This window comes from Eleutherodactylus coqui, chromosome 3 (assembly GCF_035609145.1).
Source record: "Eleutherodactylus coqui strain aEleCoq1 chromosome 3, aEleCoq1.hap1, whole genome shotgun sequence".
NCBI classification, from domain to species: domain Eukaryota; kingdom Metazoa; phylum Chordata; class Amphibia; order Anura; family Eleutherodactylidae; genus Eleutherodactylus; species Eleutherodactylus coqui.
In genome coordinates, this window is record NC_089839.1 from 11,739,564 (window position 1) to 11,756,548 (window position 16,985).

Sequence of the window (16,985 nt, forward strand, 5' to 3'; positions counted from 1 at the left end):
CAAATCCACAGCACTCACACTGCGTCAGTGTGGCCCAAGTATCTCCTAGCCCCCTCTTGTCTTGATCCATACTCTGTGCTGCTAGGGTGCTCTCTGTCATGGATGGGAAAGGAGGGACCGCGAACGATCCCACCTCTGTCATCGATTTGCCACAGATTGGTTGTTCCGAGTTCTTTCACTGCTATGACCACTTTTCATAGCAGGGCCTCGATCAATCACTCTAGCAGGATTGCAAGCATGGAGTCGTTAGAATACAGGTGGATCTGTACCCAGCTTTCCCAGGCTTCTGCATGCATGCAGTCCGGAAGCTCAGATCACCTCCTGCTACTGTGCTACAGGCAATACCCACACAGATATACACTAGCTATTAAGCAAAACTGCTAGCCAGACTATGAATTATAAACACAATCTTCTGAGTTATGGTTCATTTTAAAATGGACAAGGCTGCCTAATAAATTGCAGAATTATTCTAGAAGACTAGCAGTGCAGATATATATATATATATATATATATATATATATATATACAGTATACACACACAAAAGATATACAAAAAGGTTGTTACAGGGAAGTATAAGGGAATACAGGTATACACAACAAAACAGTACTTAAAAATAACAGTAAGGGAATAAAAGAAAAATACCAGATTTAGGATATCTGGCCCGAGGTTCTGATTGGCATAGTTTCTGGAAACAAAGGGAGAGTCCATATGCCCCAGCATACCTCCAGGGTCTGGCCCTAAGAGTTTGTTGAGCCCCGAGTTATAAAGGGTTCCTCCGAACCCACCTTCTCCTCGCCCCCAGAATTCGTACGAGCTCTGAAAAACCATAATTTCCCATTTCAGTTATATCCCTGGATTAGGCCCTCCGATCGGGAATATCTGCCCGCCATATTTCTGTTCATGATTTCATCTATTTATTAATATCCAATATGTCCTGGAAATTATAACCAGTTACAGGGATACGCAGTCTGAAATCTTTCCGGGGCCCGTACTGAAACGTGTGTGGGTGGGTTTTATTAAGCTGGGCCGGCTGATTCTGAAATCATATTTCATATCAGGCTAGGACCTACACATAACCAAATATCCTTTATTAAAAGATTATCCTATTAATCTGTCCTGGAGTCAGCTGGTCTATGGGAAAGGACAGAAGTGCCAATCCTCACTGGCCGGGGGGCAATTAGCATTCCCCTGTCACTAGCTAGTTTTATTGCTGTTGGAACAAAGGATTTCCTGGTATCTTGTACATCAAAAGACCTGAGCAGATGCAAAGGAGGGAGAGAAATATTGATGAAATCCACTCAACTTTCCTGGTATCCTGAGCAGCACGTTGCTATGAAAGGTTGGGGGACATTTTATCGATATCTCTATATCACACTCTCTGCCACTGCCCTGTAACAAGATCCGAAGTGTCTACATTAACAACTCCCTTACTGATCTCATTGATAGATGCCAGCAGGACACCCCAAATAAACTATGCAAGTAGATTCACATTATGTTCACACTAGTGCTATGTTGTTGTTTTTTTACTCCATTGTAGATGCCAAGAGTGGGAAAAAATATAAGTGTCGGACCTGACATATGCCAGACCCACAATATTCCCTGTAATGGAGTCCATCTTGCTTCTGGCATGTTGCCTGGATTTTTCCTGAACTAAATATTGCACCGTGATGTGCTATTTCATCATTAATTCTATCTCAGATCGGCAGTAGAAGCCCTGAACAGAGCGGCCAGCCCACGCGTGAAGATAGCCTAATCCTAGTGAAGAATTTTAGCAGACTGCCCCCCCAATAAACGGTTCCAACCCCAGAATTAAATAATGAAATTCTAACTACCTGTGGTCACCAGTAGGGGGAGCTCACTTGTATACAAATCAATGGGATCAATATAAGCAGTAAGTTGTGCTGATGAGAGTTCTGCTCCTTCCATTATGTAACCTGCTGTTTATTTGACCTTCATGTCTCGCTTTTCCAGGTCACTGACCCCCACAGAATCCCACCTCACCCCTCTGGCGGCTGTGAGACGCCCAGTGAAATGGGTCTCTTAGGCTTTGGATGCTCACTCCCTGGTATAGGGAATGGTCGCACTCGCAACTTGCGCTGCTCTCTGTCTTTTCTTCCTACCACCAGTCTCATGGCTTGCACCACATTAAAAGCTCTTGGGAGTGTTAGCTCCTTCGCTATGCGGCATCCGTCCCTTGTGGCACAGCACAGTTTTTATATGGCACCTGCAGGCTCCTTCTTCAGGTAGTGGGACTTAGCAACTTAGCCCATAATGCAAGGATGGGTTGAAGCCTCTTCTGCTGGTGCCCGCAGTACCAGTCATCCACCTTTCGTCATCAATGCACTCAGTTCTATTCCTTCCATGTGCCCGAATCCGGTGCACAGCAGATCTCTCCTTCTCCACGTCCCCAGCCCAGTCTAATAGGGGAACGGAGTCAATACGGAGCTCTGCCCAGAGGTCACTGTAGAGCAGCTGTGAGTCTTCAGTAAGACGGGAGCAGGGCACCGCTCACCCCTCTTACACTAGAATCATCCCTTAGGTGTGAGTCGCCCACAGTTGTCACCCTATCGCGGAGGGTGATAGTTCCCTAATGATTGTTCGATCTGAGAGCCATTACTGTAATTCACATTTTATGTGCCGTTAATCTGCGTCTCCGTCTCTTTCGATGGCGGTGAGATTCGCGCGTCGGGTCCCCGAGGGCCCCCAGGGAGGATATTTATTAATGTAAATCAAAAATAAGAAGTAATGTGAATTGATTTTGCCTTTTCGTCCCATCTGCACGGTGATTTATGTACTCGCTATTCTTGTTAAAATTCCAGGATCTCTCTCGGTAAATACTCATCTACTTAATGACATTTGTAGGCTGCAGAACGAGCTTTAATAATTCATCTTAATGGGAGGCTGGAAGAACGGCAGATTATAGTCTTCCTATTTACACCTTCACATCTGCGATTACTGCGCATGGAGTACAATTAGTTCTGTGACATGGTGGGAACAGACAAGACCCGCGTGAGGGCAAACTCATCCCCCGCTTAAAGGAAAACATCACTGTCAAGCAACAATTTGTGACATCCTGCAGTTAAAGGGGTTGTCTGGGCAGGGAACCCTTACCCAATCTAGTAATGTTGGTACCTCCACTTCTGGCCTGGTTCTGACACCGGGTCACATCATCATAGGGGGATGGCTATTCGGGTCATTTCAATAACTAATCCAGCCCCCTTCTCTGTCACAACCCATGCAGAGTCATAGAAGCGGGCCAGCTTAATTATTCAAATAAGCCAACCGCCTGTGACCACATCATGGGCAACGGAAGGACCATGCCTCGTGACCCAGTGTTGGAACCGGGCAGAGGTGTAACTTGAAGTTGATAGGCTCCAGTGCAGAATCTCTAACAGAGCCCCCCCCCCCAGTTGTAATGCTTCATTTCTAGTATTGGTCTCCTTATGGTCCCCCATGACTCAAGGACCCGGGTGCGACTACATGTTCTCACCCATTATAGGTACCCCTGGAACTAGGCCAAAGGTGGAGGTTCCAACAATGTTGGACCAGGTAAGTATTTTACCTCTCTGGACAACCACTTTCAGGGTAGGTTGAAAAGGTGAAATTCATATCAAATAATGTTATGTGGTTTCTGCCCCAAAACCCATGTCCGAAATCCACACAAGGTTCTCAATCTGATTTCCCCAATCTCAGTCACACACACGAGGGGTGATGTCATAGGAGGCCGATCCACTGAATGGTATCAGCAGATTTGTGGAACAGGTTATCTGGACCCTGTGCGGCACTATTATAAGGGCGCTGCTTGTTATATGGGCACTGTACAATACATGTGGAAAGCCTTCACACCCTCTCACTTTTTTTTACATGTTTTTATGTTGTGGCCTTGTGTCCCCCTTCACTTTGTACTCAGTATCCCATAAAGACAAAGTGACAACACAATGGGAGAAATCTTTGCAATTTTTTAAAAAAAGAAAAAATTACCATTTTGCATTGACATAAGTACCACACCCTGGACTCAGTGCCTAGTTAAAGCCCCTTTGTCAGTGATTGCAGCCTCCAGTCTTCTTGGGGATGATGCCACAAGGTTTGCACAGCTGGATTTGGGGACTTTCTGCCGTCTGTCAGGCTGGATGGCGGCCGTCTATGGACAGCCATTTTCAGGTCTCCCCAGGGATGTTTGATTGGGTTCGGGACTCTGGCCGGGCCACTCAAGGATATTCACAGAGTTGTTCCTAAGCCCCTCCTGTGTTGTCTTGGCTGGGGTCTTAGGGTCATTGTCTTGTTGGAAGGTGACCCTTCTGCCCGGTCTGAGGTCCCTTGCTCTCTGGATCAGGTATTGATTATCTCTGTACATTGCTCCATTCGGCTTTCCATCCCCCCTGACCCTGACCGATCTCCCCTTCCCCACCTCCAGGCTTCACTATAGAGATGGTATTGGGCAGGTGATGAGCGGCGCCTGGTTTCCTCCAGACTGAATGCTCAGGCTGGGTTCACACGGGCAGTAATTGCCACGGAATTTCTGTGCAGACTTTCTGCATGGAAATTCCGCCTGCAACTTTTTATCCCAGGATTAGCCAGCGAAGTTTGCAAAAGTCCAGTCCACACGCTGCGGCCGATCTGTTGCGGCCAAGCCGCGCTGAAATTGACATGTCGTGCGGAATTCAAAGATGCGGCATGTCAATTCTTTCCCCGATTCCGCAGCGGCCTCTCTCCTCTCTATGGACGGTGAAAGGCTACTGGTTTTGAAGCTGCATTTCTCCCGCGGAAATCTCACAGTATTTCGGTAGGTCATTCCACAAGATTTCCGCGGGATTTCAGTCCGGTGTGAACCCAGCCTTACAGGCCAAAACATTCCATCCTGGAGTCATTAGAGCAGATCATCTTGCTTCTCACAGTCTGAGGGTCCTTTAAGTCTTTTATGAGAGGCTTCTTTCTGGCCCCTCCATATTGGTGGAGGCTGCATTGATGGTCGACCTTCTGGAAGTTTCTCCCATCTGCACACAAGATCTTTGGAGCTCAGCCAGAGTGACCATTAGGTTTTTGGTCAACTCTCTTACCAAGACCCTTCTTCCCCGATTACTTAGTTTGGTGAGTCGGCCAGAAAATTCCTGTTTTTTCCAACTTCTTCCATGTAAGAACTACAGAGGCCACTGTGCTCCTGGGAGCTTTCCCAGTCTCTGAAGACAGTGAAAGTCAGGTGACCGCTGCCTGCCAATCAGAGGCTGCAGCATCACTATTCCAAATACCATGGCACCCAGGAAGTGAGAGGTGCTGGCAGGAGAAGGGATGGTGACGCTGCGGCTTCTAATTAGAAGGCAGTGGTTACTGGTCTCAGTTGACAACAATATGTTTGTTTCAACCGTTTTAGCCCATTTAAAAAAAAAGTTCATTGTAACTGGAAAACCCCTTTAAGGACCTTTCTCTTCTCCTGGTAACTGGATAACCCTTTTAGGGACCTCGCTCTTCTCCTGGTACCTGGACACCCCCTTTAAGAACCTCGCTCTTCCCCTGGTAACTGAACAACCCCTTTAAAGACCTCGCTCTTCACCTGGTAACTGGACAACCCCTTTAAAGACCTCGCTCTTCACCTGGTAACTGGACAACCCCTTTAAGGACCTCGCTCTTCACCTGGTAACTGGACAACCCCTTTAAAGACCTCGCTCTTCACCTGGTAACTGGACAACCCCTTTAAAGACCTCGCTCTTCACCTGGTAACTGGACAACCCCTTTAAAGACCTCGCTCTTCACCTGGTAACTGGACAACCCCTTTAAGAACCTCGCTCTTCACCTGGTAACTGGACAACCCCTTTAAGGAATTTGCTCTTCACCTGGTAACTGGACAACCCCTTAAAGACCTTGCTCTTCTGATAGGTGGACACCATCATTTGTCTTAAGGACACTCAGTGAAAACAAAACTCATCGGATTCCAAAACAGTTTCTGTGCTACAAAATGTTCCAAGCAGCGAATTTCTTATCTCTGTAGACATGGAGCCGCAGACATCGCGTCAGCGGAAGGTCCACAAATATAAGCATCTTACATCGTGTTCTGTGGTCCAAGGAACAGAACGATACATTGTATCCTTGTTTATACCAGACAGGGGTGACTCAGGGCCCTCAGTGAATCGGAGCCTCATGGACATTCCTCTGCTTCTAGCAATGATGTTTTCACCAAATGCTTCAGCTTTTTCCATTTCCCATATTGTATTCACCCGTGCAGAATATTTCTGAATATACACTTACAGACGGCCCTGAAGACGCCCCAGAAGACAGCCCTGAAGACGCCCCAGAAGACGGCCCTGAAGACGCTGCTTCATCTGCTGATTTCTGCCCATAACCTACATGCATACCTGCAGAGTTTGGTGCATCTCGAGGTGAGTCTTGCGGAATAGTTCCTCACGTGTGACTGCACTCTTACACTCAGCTCTGCTACATCCTGGCACATAACAGTCAGCTCTGCTACATCCTGGCACATAACAATGTCGGGACCACTTACCAAAGTTCTCTCCTCCCCAGATGTCCATGGCGGCGTCGTACTTCCCCAAGTGATTGAACCAAGACTTGTCTATCACAAAGAGTCCACCGGCGATCACAGGCGTCCTACGAGTGAGCGGTCAACATATGTTATGTGTGTATGACACACGGAGGTTTGCAACAGACAACAAGACAAAAACAAAAACTAACCTATTTCATGGAAAGGCTAAAGGCGGCCGGCCGGATGAGAGTTAGGCTGGCATCACACGGACAACAAAATCGATGCGACAGCGCTACAAATCACATGTATGTGAAGCCCAGGCTGTCCCATGGGCTCCTTCACATGAGCGATACTTTGTAGGCGGCTACATTGCGAGAAAAAAAATCAGCGCATGCTAAATATTGTCCCAATTTGCAATGTCTTGTAGCCCATGTTTCCCCGTGGAGCCTTCCTTTCTGTTGCATCGCATGAAAAGGCGGTTTTCGGACGGTGGGATGCAACTTTTACAGTAGGAATTCCTACAATTTCCTCCAAAATAAGCCCTAGCTGCATAAAGAAAAACACACACACAATCCATCATCTAAGAGGCGCTCCGCTCCGCCGCACGTCTCCTCCTCCGCTCGGGCAGACCTGTCTGTAGTTTTCAGCCAGCACTTCCTGCTTTGGAGGTTTAAAATCTCCGCCTCCAGGAAGCGCTGGATCTGATTGGTTCTCGAGCCAATCACTGCAGCACTTGATGAACCAATTACAGCCATCAAATTGAATGCCGCGGCGCTTGAAAACCAATCACAGTCAGCAGTTCCTGAAGATGGGAATTTTGAACTCATGACCAGGAAGCGCTGAGAGAAAACTGCAAGCAAGTGTCAGAGACCTGAATAGAAGACATGCGGAGGAGCTGGAAAGCCCCTCTTAGCTGATGTTTTGGGGGATTTTTGCAGTTAGGGCTTATTTTCGGGGTAGGGTTTTTTTTAAAGCCCCCCAAAAATCCCCCAAAGTCACATGACTTTGTAGTGAAAAAATGCAGCGATGTCGCACAGAACACCGATGCGATATTGCTGCGATTTTCTCGCGGTGAAACCGCTGTCCCCCGTGTGAAAGAAGCCTTAGGGCTTCGACAGACGAATGTATGCGCAAATACGCTAGCTGCTATGGGGCTTTTTGAGCATGAACAAGGGTTGTACCCCGGCTCACACCCTTCCCTTGGTTTTTTTATCCTGCCGTAGACTTCTATGTCAGTTTCCAGCGTAACACACAGAAAGATGGCGCAAGTCCTATCTTTTCTCGCGCACAGGAATTGCGTGCCAGAAACGCGCTCATGAGAACGAACCCTCTGAAATCAATAGATTTGCTTCGTTTTGGGGACATGAGTTTTAAACGCGCTAACATTTGTCTTTTTTCGCCTTAAATGCCCCCGTTTTCTCTGCGCCGGCCGGGACTGGCGTGGAGGGAGTGGGGTTTGGTTCGCTATACTTACTTTATTGGTTCTGTGGGGTCTGATCTTTTAGCCTTTTGTTCGGTGGAGAGCTGCTCCCATTTAAAGTGTAAACTCCAGTCAAAGCCTGAGCAGAGAGATACAAAACATATAAGGTCAAAAGTAAGTGAACACCGAGCACCCATTATTAACCCCTTATGGACGAGAGGTTACACATTCAGATTACTCTGCCATATGGTGCCCAAATAACAAACCCCATTACCCAGGCTGCGGGTGCCACGGGGGACCTATTCATAGTACCCACTGTAAGTAATCCTGAGGAGGTGGAATCACTTAACCCTTCGATGACGCAGCACTTTAAAAAAATATATTTTTGGTTTCTGCTCCCCACAAATTTTTCCATCGCCGTCGGAGGGTGGGTTGTTTTTGGCGGGATGAGTTGTATTTGTCAATGGTGCTATTGAATTACTGAAACACTTCTTAAAATTTTACGTCGTACCCACTGCGACAAAAATAACACGATCACTATATTCTACGGATCGGTACAATTAGGACAATACCAAATTTATATAGTTTTACTGAGCTGCGTGAGGCGCCCCGGACTGTTGATGTACAATGTACACCCACCGGGTAGTGACCACAGCAGAGCCACAATCTTGGAAGATGGAAGAAGCGCCAAGGGAACCGGCGTATCTGGTGGACAATGGCACAAAGGAAGAGTACCGGGTAATATTACTCCCCCTCCGAGGACTAAAGGGTTACTTTAGGTGATGAATGATTAAATGTGTAATAAAAAATGGTAACATCAGCCACGCCCCAGGCCTTTATGCTGCATGAGGCAAAGTGTAAAATAGCGCCCCCCGCTGCATAAAAAAGACATTTTACAGGCATTGAAGGCACCAATACAGAACATACCCAAGACGTAGTTGAATCATTGAAACTTGTCTGAACTGACAAGAATACTGCCCTCCTTAATAGTCCCAGTAGTAATAATGACCTCCTTAGTGGCCCCGATACTAATAGTGCCTCTTTAATGGGCCCAGTAGTAACAGTGATCCTGCTAGTGGCCCCTTAATGGGCCCAGAAGTAATAATGACCTCGTTAGTGGCCCCGATACTAATAGTGCCTCTTTAATGGGCCCAGTAGTAACAGTGATCCTGGTAGTGGCCCTGATACTAATGGTGGCCCCTTAATGAGCCCAGTAGTAACAGTGATCCTGTGAGTGTCCCCAGTAGTAATAGTAACTCCTATAGTGGCTCCAGTAGTAATAGTGACCCCCGTAGTGGCCCCAGTAGTAAGAGTGACCCCATAGTGTCCCAAGTAGTAATAGTGACCCCCGTAGTGGCCCCAGTAGTAATAGTGATCCTGTTAGTGGCGCCAGTAGAAATAATGACCCCCCATAGTGGCCCCCAGTAGTAAGAGTGACGCCACAGTGTCGCAAGTAGTAATAGTGATCCTGTTAGTGGCCTAAGTAGTACTAATGACCCCCATAGTGGCCCCCACTAGTAATAATGACCCCCATAGTGGCCCCCACTAGTAATAATGACCCCCCATAGTGGCCCCCAGTAGTAAGAGTGACGCCATAGTGTCCCAAGTAGTAATAGTGATCCTGTTAGTGGCCTAAGTAGTACTAATGACCCCCATAGTGGCCCCCACTAGTAATAATGACCCCCATAGTGGCCCCCAGTAGTAAAAGCACACAGCAAGTGAGTTAAACATTTGTCAGGTTCCTGTCTGGCCGGCTAACAGGGGCCAATTATTTTTTACCAAACATCAATAAAGCCGGTAAAAGAGAAATCCCGTCCGGGCCGCACACCGCTGCCCCTCTGAGGTCCCGCACACCGCTGCCCCTCTGAGGTCCCGCACACCGCTGCCCCTCTGAGGTCCCGCACACCGCTGCCCCTCTGAGGTCTCGCACACCGCTGCCCCTCTGAGGTCCCGCACACCACTGCCCCTCTGAGGTCCCGCACACCGCTGCCCCTCTGAGGTCCCGCACACCGCTGCCCCTCTGAGGTCCCGCACACCGCTGCCCCTCTGAGGTCCCGCACACCGCTGCCCCTCTGAGGTCCCGCACACCGCTGCCCCTCTGAGGTCCCGCACACCGCTGCCCCTCTGAGGTCCCGCACACCGCTGCCCCTCTGAGGTCCCGCACACCGCTGCCCCTTTGAGGTCCCGCACACCGCTGCCCCTTTGAGGTCCCGCACACCGCTGCCCCTCTGTGGTCCCGCACACCGCTGCCCCTCTGTGGTCCCGCACACCACTGCCCCTCTGAGGTCCCGCTCACCGCAGCCTGAGGCAGCAGTCCCAGATCGCCTCCTGGCAGGAGCACTTTCACCCTCATAATTAATATTCACAAAGTAAATCAAGGTCCAGCGCTCTACCTGGATGCCGCCGGAGCTGGAATTACCATCTGGATATTACAGGGTCCTCACGCTCCCAGGGGGAAAATCATTCAACCGCAGTGAGCTGAAAAGTTGTCCTGCGTTCTATCATGATTGATATTGGAATAGCTGTAATATATTAACTGCTGTCCGACCCCCTAACAGGGTAGTCAAATATGTAATTTAGTACGCACACGTGTCTGTATTATATAGGAGCATGGAAGCTCCATGGGAATTAATTCCACCTCCGATATCTCTGACCTCCTGAAGTACTGTAATTTCTAATCTGTCTGCAGCTTGTTTTCCACATTCTGCGCAGCTTCCCTGAGTGGGTCTGGATCTGAGGAGGTAGAAACATCTGCTGTGGTGTAAGGTAAGACTGTGTGCACTGCCCGCCTGTAATCTCTCTACGCGTACTCCGTTTAATGCTGTGTGCTGAGCCCAGGTGCACATATTGTCTACGAGCAACCAGAACTAAGTCAAGCGTGTGATGTAAACTAAAATGCAAAAATAACCACCGTATGTCTCCAACTATGAGTAGCAAGGGAAATTTTACTTAGTCTGCAGACAGGGGATCGGCTGACTGTTACAGGAAACTGCGCAAGTGTTCTCAGTCAGGCAGTCCTGATATGTAGAGAAGGAGTAAAAAAACAGGACATGTGGTAGAAAACCCCATATTAGGGCGCCCACCCACTGGCGATTTTTTTTCCCTGCGAAATTCGCAGCATTTTTTTCTCTGCAGGGGTCTATGGGACTTGTAATGTTAACATCGCGATCGCGCAAAATCGCGATTTCGCGGTAAATTGCGATTTTGCGCGATCGCGATTTTAACATTACAAGTCCCATAGACCACTGCAGAGAAAAAATGCTGCGGATTTCGCAGGGAAAAAAAATCGCCAGTGGGTGGGCGCCCTTACTCTAGACCTCCAAAAGAAGAGGCAGTAAAATACACAACCAGAGCTAAACACATTGATCCCTATTAGAAAATAATTCTATCCACTACGTACATTAATATAATTACTATAAAACAGCCCCTATGTACAAGAATATAACTACTATAATACTGCCCCCTGTGTACAAGAATATAACTACTATGATGCTGCGCCTATGGACAAGAATATAACTACTATAATACTGCCCCCTATGTACAAGAATATAACTACTATAATACTGCCCCCTATGTACAAGAATATAACTACTATAATACTGCCCCCTATGTACAAGAATATAACTACTATAATACTGCTCCTATGTACAAGAATATAACTACTGTAATACTGCCCCTATGTACAATAATATAACTACTATAATACTGCCCCTATGTACAAGAATATAACTAATATAATACTGCCCCCTATGTACAAGAATATAACTACCATAATACTGCCCTCTATGTACAAGAATATAACTACTATAATACTGCCCCCTATGTACAAGAATATAACTACTATAATACTGCCCCTATGTACAAGAATATAACTACTATAATACTGCCCCTATGTACAAGAATATAACTACCATAATACTGCCCTCTATGTACAAGAATATAACTACTATAATACTGCCCCCTATGTACAAGAATATAACTACTATAATACTGCCCCCTATGTACAAGAATATAACTACTATAATACTGCCTTCTATGTACAAGAATATTACTACTATAATACTGCCCCCTATGTACAAGAATATAACTACTATAATACTGCCCCCTATGTACAAGTATATAACTACTATAATACTGCCTCCTATATACAAGAATATACCTACTATAATACTGCCCCCTATGTACAAGAATATAACTACTATAATACTGCTCCCTATGTACAAGAATATAACTACTATAATACTGCCCCCTATGTACAAGAATATAACTACTATAATACTGCCCATTATGTACAAGAATATAACTACTATAAGGCCTTAGTCAGACGGGCGTTTTTAGCCGCGATTTGCGCATGCGTCCGGCGATTTTTTTAAACCATTGCTTTGCAATGGTATCGGACACATGAGCGCTTTTTATGCGCTCGTCCGATAAATTATAGAACAAAAAATCGCAGATCGCACCTATCTGTGATCTGCGATTCCTGTTCTCTTCTGTATATGCGCTCAATAGGGCCGGCGGCAGCAGCGCCGACCCCATTGAGAACATATAGAAGACAAATCATTCTTCTCTGCCACAGCTGTAACAGCTGTGACAGAGAAGAACGATGTTTGCCCATTGAATTCAATGGAGCGGCAATACAGCCGCTCCATTGAAAGCAATGGGCTGCCGGCGTGCGCGGGGTGAATTGTCGGGAAGGGGTTAAATATATAAGCCCTTCCCGGCAATTCATCCTAAAATGTGTTAAAATAAAAAAAAATTGTATACTCACCTTTCCGCTGCAGCCGGAGTCCAGCCGCGGCCGCTGTCAGTTCTCCTGAACTGCTTCTTGGCACTATTCAGCCGGCGGGGCTTTAAAATCCCCGCCTGCTGAATGATCTGTCTCTGATTGGTCACAGCCCTGACCAATCAGAGGCTGAAAACACTCACACACCCATTCATGAATTCATGAATGAGTGAGTGACTGCTGCCTCTCAGCGCTGAGCCAATCAGGGGCAGGTCTGACTCACATCCATTCATGAATTCATGAATGGGTGTGAGTGAGGCATGCCTCTGATTGGCTCAGCGCTGAGCCAATCAGGGGGCAGGTCTGACTCACACCCCCTTCACACCCACTGCAGGACGGCCGAGGGGAGCTCCGGCTGCCGGCAGAAGGTGAGTATACAATTTTTTTTTATTTTTACACATTTTAGGATGAATTGCAGGTAAGGGCTTATATATTTAAGCCCTTCCCGACAATTCATCCCGGGCTCGCCCACAGCGCATTGCTTTCAATGGAGACGGCTGTATTGCCGTCTCCATCAATTGAATGCAATGCGCTGGACAGCTCCGGCCCGTTTCTAATGAAACGCGGCTAAAAGCAGATTTTCGGGCGATTTGCGGGCGACTTGCGCGCACCGGTCACGCGATTTGCGGATGCGCATCCGTCATGCGATCCGCAAATCGCGCGAAAAAACGACCGTCTGACTAAGGCCTAATACTGCCCATTATGTACAAGAATATAACTACTATAATACTGACCATTATGTACAAGAATATAACTACTATAATACTGCCCCCTACGTACAAGAATATAACTACTATAATACTGCCCCCTACGTACAAGAATATAACTACTATAATACTGACCATTATGTACAAGAATAAAACTACTATAATACTGCCCCCTACGTACAAGAATATAACTACTATAATACTGCTCCTATGTACAAGAATATAACTACTATAATACTGCCCCCTATGTACAAGAATATAACTACTATAATACTGCCCATTATGTACAAGAATATAACTACTATAATACCGCCCCTTATGTACAAGAATATAACTACTATAATACTGCCCATTATGTACAAGAATATAACTACTATAATACTGCCCCCTACGTACAAGAATATAACTACTATAATACTGCCCATTATGTACAAGAATATAACTACTATAATACTGCCCCCTACGTACAAGAATATAACTACTATAATACTGCTCCTATGTACAAGAATATAACTACTATAATACTGCCCCCTATGTACAATAATATAACTACTATAATACTGCCCCCTACGTACAAGAATATAACTACTATAATACTGCCCCTATGTACAAGAATATAACTACTATAATACTGCCCCCTATGTACAATAATATAGCTACTATAATACTGCCCCCTATGTGCAAGAATATAACTACTATAATACTGCTCCTATGTACAAGAATATAACTACTATAATACTGCCCCCTATGTACAAGAATATAACTACTATAATACTGCCCCCTATGTACAAGAATATAACTACTATAATACTGCCCCATATGTAAAAGAATATAACTACTATAATACTGCCCCCTATGTACAAGAATATAACTACTATAATACTGCCCTCTATGTACAAGAATATAACTACTATAATACTGCCCCTATGTACAAGAATATAACTACTATAATACTGCCTCCTATGTACAAGAATATAACTACTATAATACTGCCCCCTATGTACAAGAATATAACTACTATAATACTACCCCTATATACAAGAATATAACTACTATAATACTGCCTCCTATGTACAAGAATATAACTACTATAATACTGCCCCCTATGTACAAGAATATAACTACTATAATACTGCCTCCTATGTACAAGAATATAACTACTATAATACTGCCCCCTATGTACAAGAATATAACTACTATAATACTGCCCCTATGTACAAGAATATAACTACTATAATACTGCCTCCTATGTACAAGAATATAACTACTATAATACTGCCCCCTATGTACAAGAATATAACTACTATAATACTACCCCTATATACAAGAATATAACTACTATAATACTGCCTCCTATGTACAAGAATATAACTACTATAATACTACCCCTATATACAAGAATATAACTACTATAATACTGCCTCCTATGTACAAGAATATAACTACTATAATACTGCCGCTATGTACAAGAATATAACTACTATAATACTGCCTCCTATGTACAAGAATATAACTACTATAATACTGCCCCCTATGTACAAGAATATAACTACTATAATACTGCTCCTATGTACAAGAATATAACTACTATAATAATGCCCCCTATGTACAAGAATATAACTACTATAATACTGCTCCTATGTACAAGAATATAACTACTATAATACTGCTCCTATGTACAAGTATATAACTACTATAATACTGCTCCTATGTACAAGAATATAACTACTATAATACTGCCCCTATGTACAAGAATATAACTACTATAATACTGCCCCTATGTACAAGAATATAACTACTATAATACTGCCCCCTATGTACAAGAATATAACTACTATAATACTGCCCCCTATGTACAAGAATATAACTACTATAATACTGCCCCTATATACAAGAATATAACTACTATAATACTGCCCCCTATGTACAAGAATATAACTACTATAATACTGCCCCCTATGTACAAGAATATAACTACTATAATACTGCCCCCTATGTACAAGAATATAACTACTATAATACTGCTCCTATGACTTGTTGGTTACCGTGGTGACTTTTGTATAATTGATGGTATAATCACTCACCTCCTCTGAGATCAGAAGATGCAGCAATATATGCAAATGTGTCCAGGTTGATGATGTCTATAACCGGACTCACCACACGAGTTGGATCCTGTGAATATATAAGTATATACCGTATATAATCATCTCTTGTGTTGCTTCTGGAGGGCTGAATTATCCCCCGTTCTCCCCTCACTGGGGCGCATTCACACCGGTAAGTCTTACATTCCGTCTGACTGCAGCACGGACTGAACATGCGTGTGATTAGACCCTAGTCATTTCTTTCTGTCTGTTCATCAATGATCCCAGATAGAAAAATTGCCGAGTATCCCATGTTTGAGAGATTTTAGCTTAAACAAAAAAAAAATGTAGATGCATTGGAAGAGCGCGCAATTTTGTTTTTTCACGCACATGAAAATCGCACGCACATTGCTTTTTATATAAAAACGCATCGCAAAGACTGAAAAATTGCAGTTTAAGGGCGACCTCACGGGGTGTGACTGCATGTGCGCTCACTATCGCTATGAAGAGCTCATAATCGCGGGCTATTGCGCCTGTATCATTTTACTGTACTTCGACCCCTCACTTCGGCGCGGTCCCAGCAGCACCTTGTTTGAGGAGGCAGGTCAGCTGTCTTGGTAGTCAGGTCATCTGAGCTAATAGGCCCAAGTGGTGTAGTGTAGCCCTGTGCGTAGTTTCGGGTAGACAGGGGCTTTAATTCACAATTGCGTCTGAAAATAGAGCATGTCGCGTTTTATTCTCCCCGTGCTCAAAATGTCCGTGAAAAGGAAAAAAAAAGTGTGAAGAAACTCGTTGAAGTCGATGGCTTCTGCCTGCTATGCATTGCAAGCACAGACTTTGCGGCCGCACAGGCGCCCCTTTGAGCCTGCCCTAATAGAGGGCGATATAGGTTGGATTTTCGTGGGTTACATCGCACTCGCCCTCGTGAACGCCCTCATACTGCAGTGTAGCGGCTCCTGTACTCTACGGTATTGCTCACCTCTTTCACCCTCTTCAGTAAGGGGGGCAGCCATTCCTTATTGACCTCGCAGTGACTGTCCAGGAAGGTGAGCACTCCAGCCTTAGAAAGCTCCGCTCCTCTCACTCGAGACCGAATCAAACCTGCTTAGATAAAGGATAAGGCGATCACCACGGTGATACAGTTAATGGAACAGTAACCATACGGTCAACCAAAGTGAATTATGTAAAAAAAACCAAAAAAACTAATGGCTGATAACAGGGAACAATAGTAACCTGTACAATTAAGGAACCAATGTACTGGTGAATGGCTGAGGTCAAAGCCTGACAACTAATGATGACCTGCTGTCAATCCAAAACGAACTGACACGGATGGGAACTACGGTTTCTGCTTCTTTGACGGCGCAGTTAGAAGGTTGAGTCCAGAAATGGAAACATTGTTGCATTGTCCTCCCTCTGCATCAATTCAGTTGCATGTTTTGGTGTAAATGGATACAAACAGAAGACCTTCCATTCGCATCCATTCTTCACAGGCAACAATGTAAAAACACAGAAGGAAACTTT

The 16,985-nt window shown here is 45.2% G+C and overlaps 1 protein-coding gene across 1 annotated transcript in view; it reads right to left on the minus strand.

Moving 5' to 3' along the window:
• GALNT14 (polypeptide N-acetylgalactosaminyltransferase 14) overlaps nt 1-16,985 on the minus strand; it is a 499,381-nt gene that overhangs the window by 59,448 nt on the left and 422,948 nt on the right. The window contains exons 6-9 of the mRNA XM_066595121.1: nt 16,444-16,565; nt 15,468-15,555; nt 7,948-8,032; nt 6,495-6,598 (exon numbers count right to left, since the gene is read on the minus strand). Coding sequence (XP_066451218.1) covers nt 6,495-6,598; nt 7,948-8,032; nt 15,468-15,555; nt 16,444-16,565 — 399 coding nt within the window. The remainder of the gene's footprint in view (nt 1-6,494; nt 6,599-7,947; nt 8,033-15,467; nt 15,556-16,443; nt 16,566-16,985) is intronic.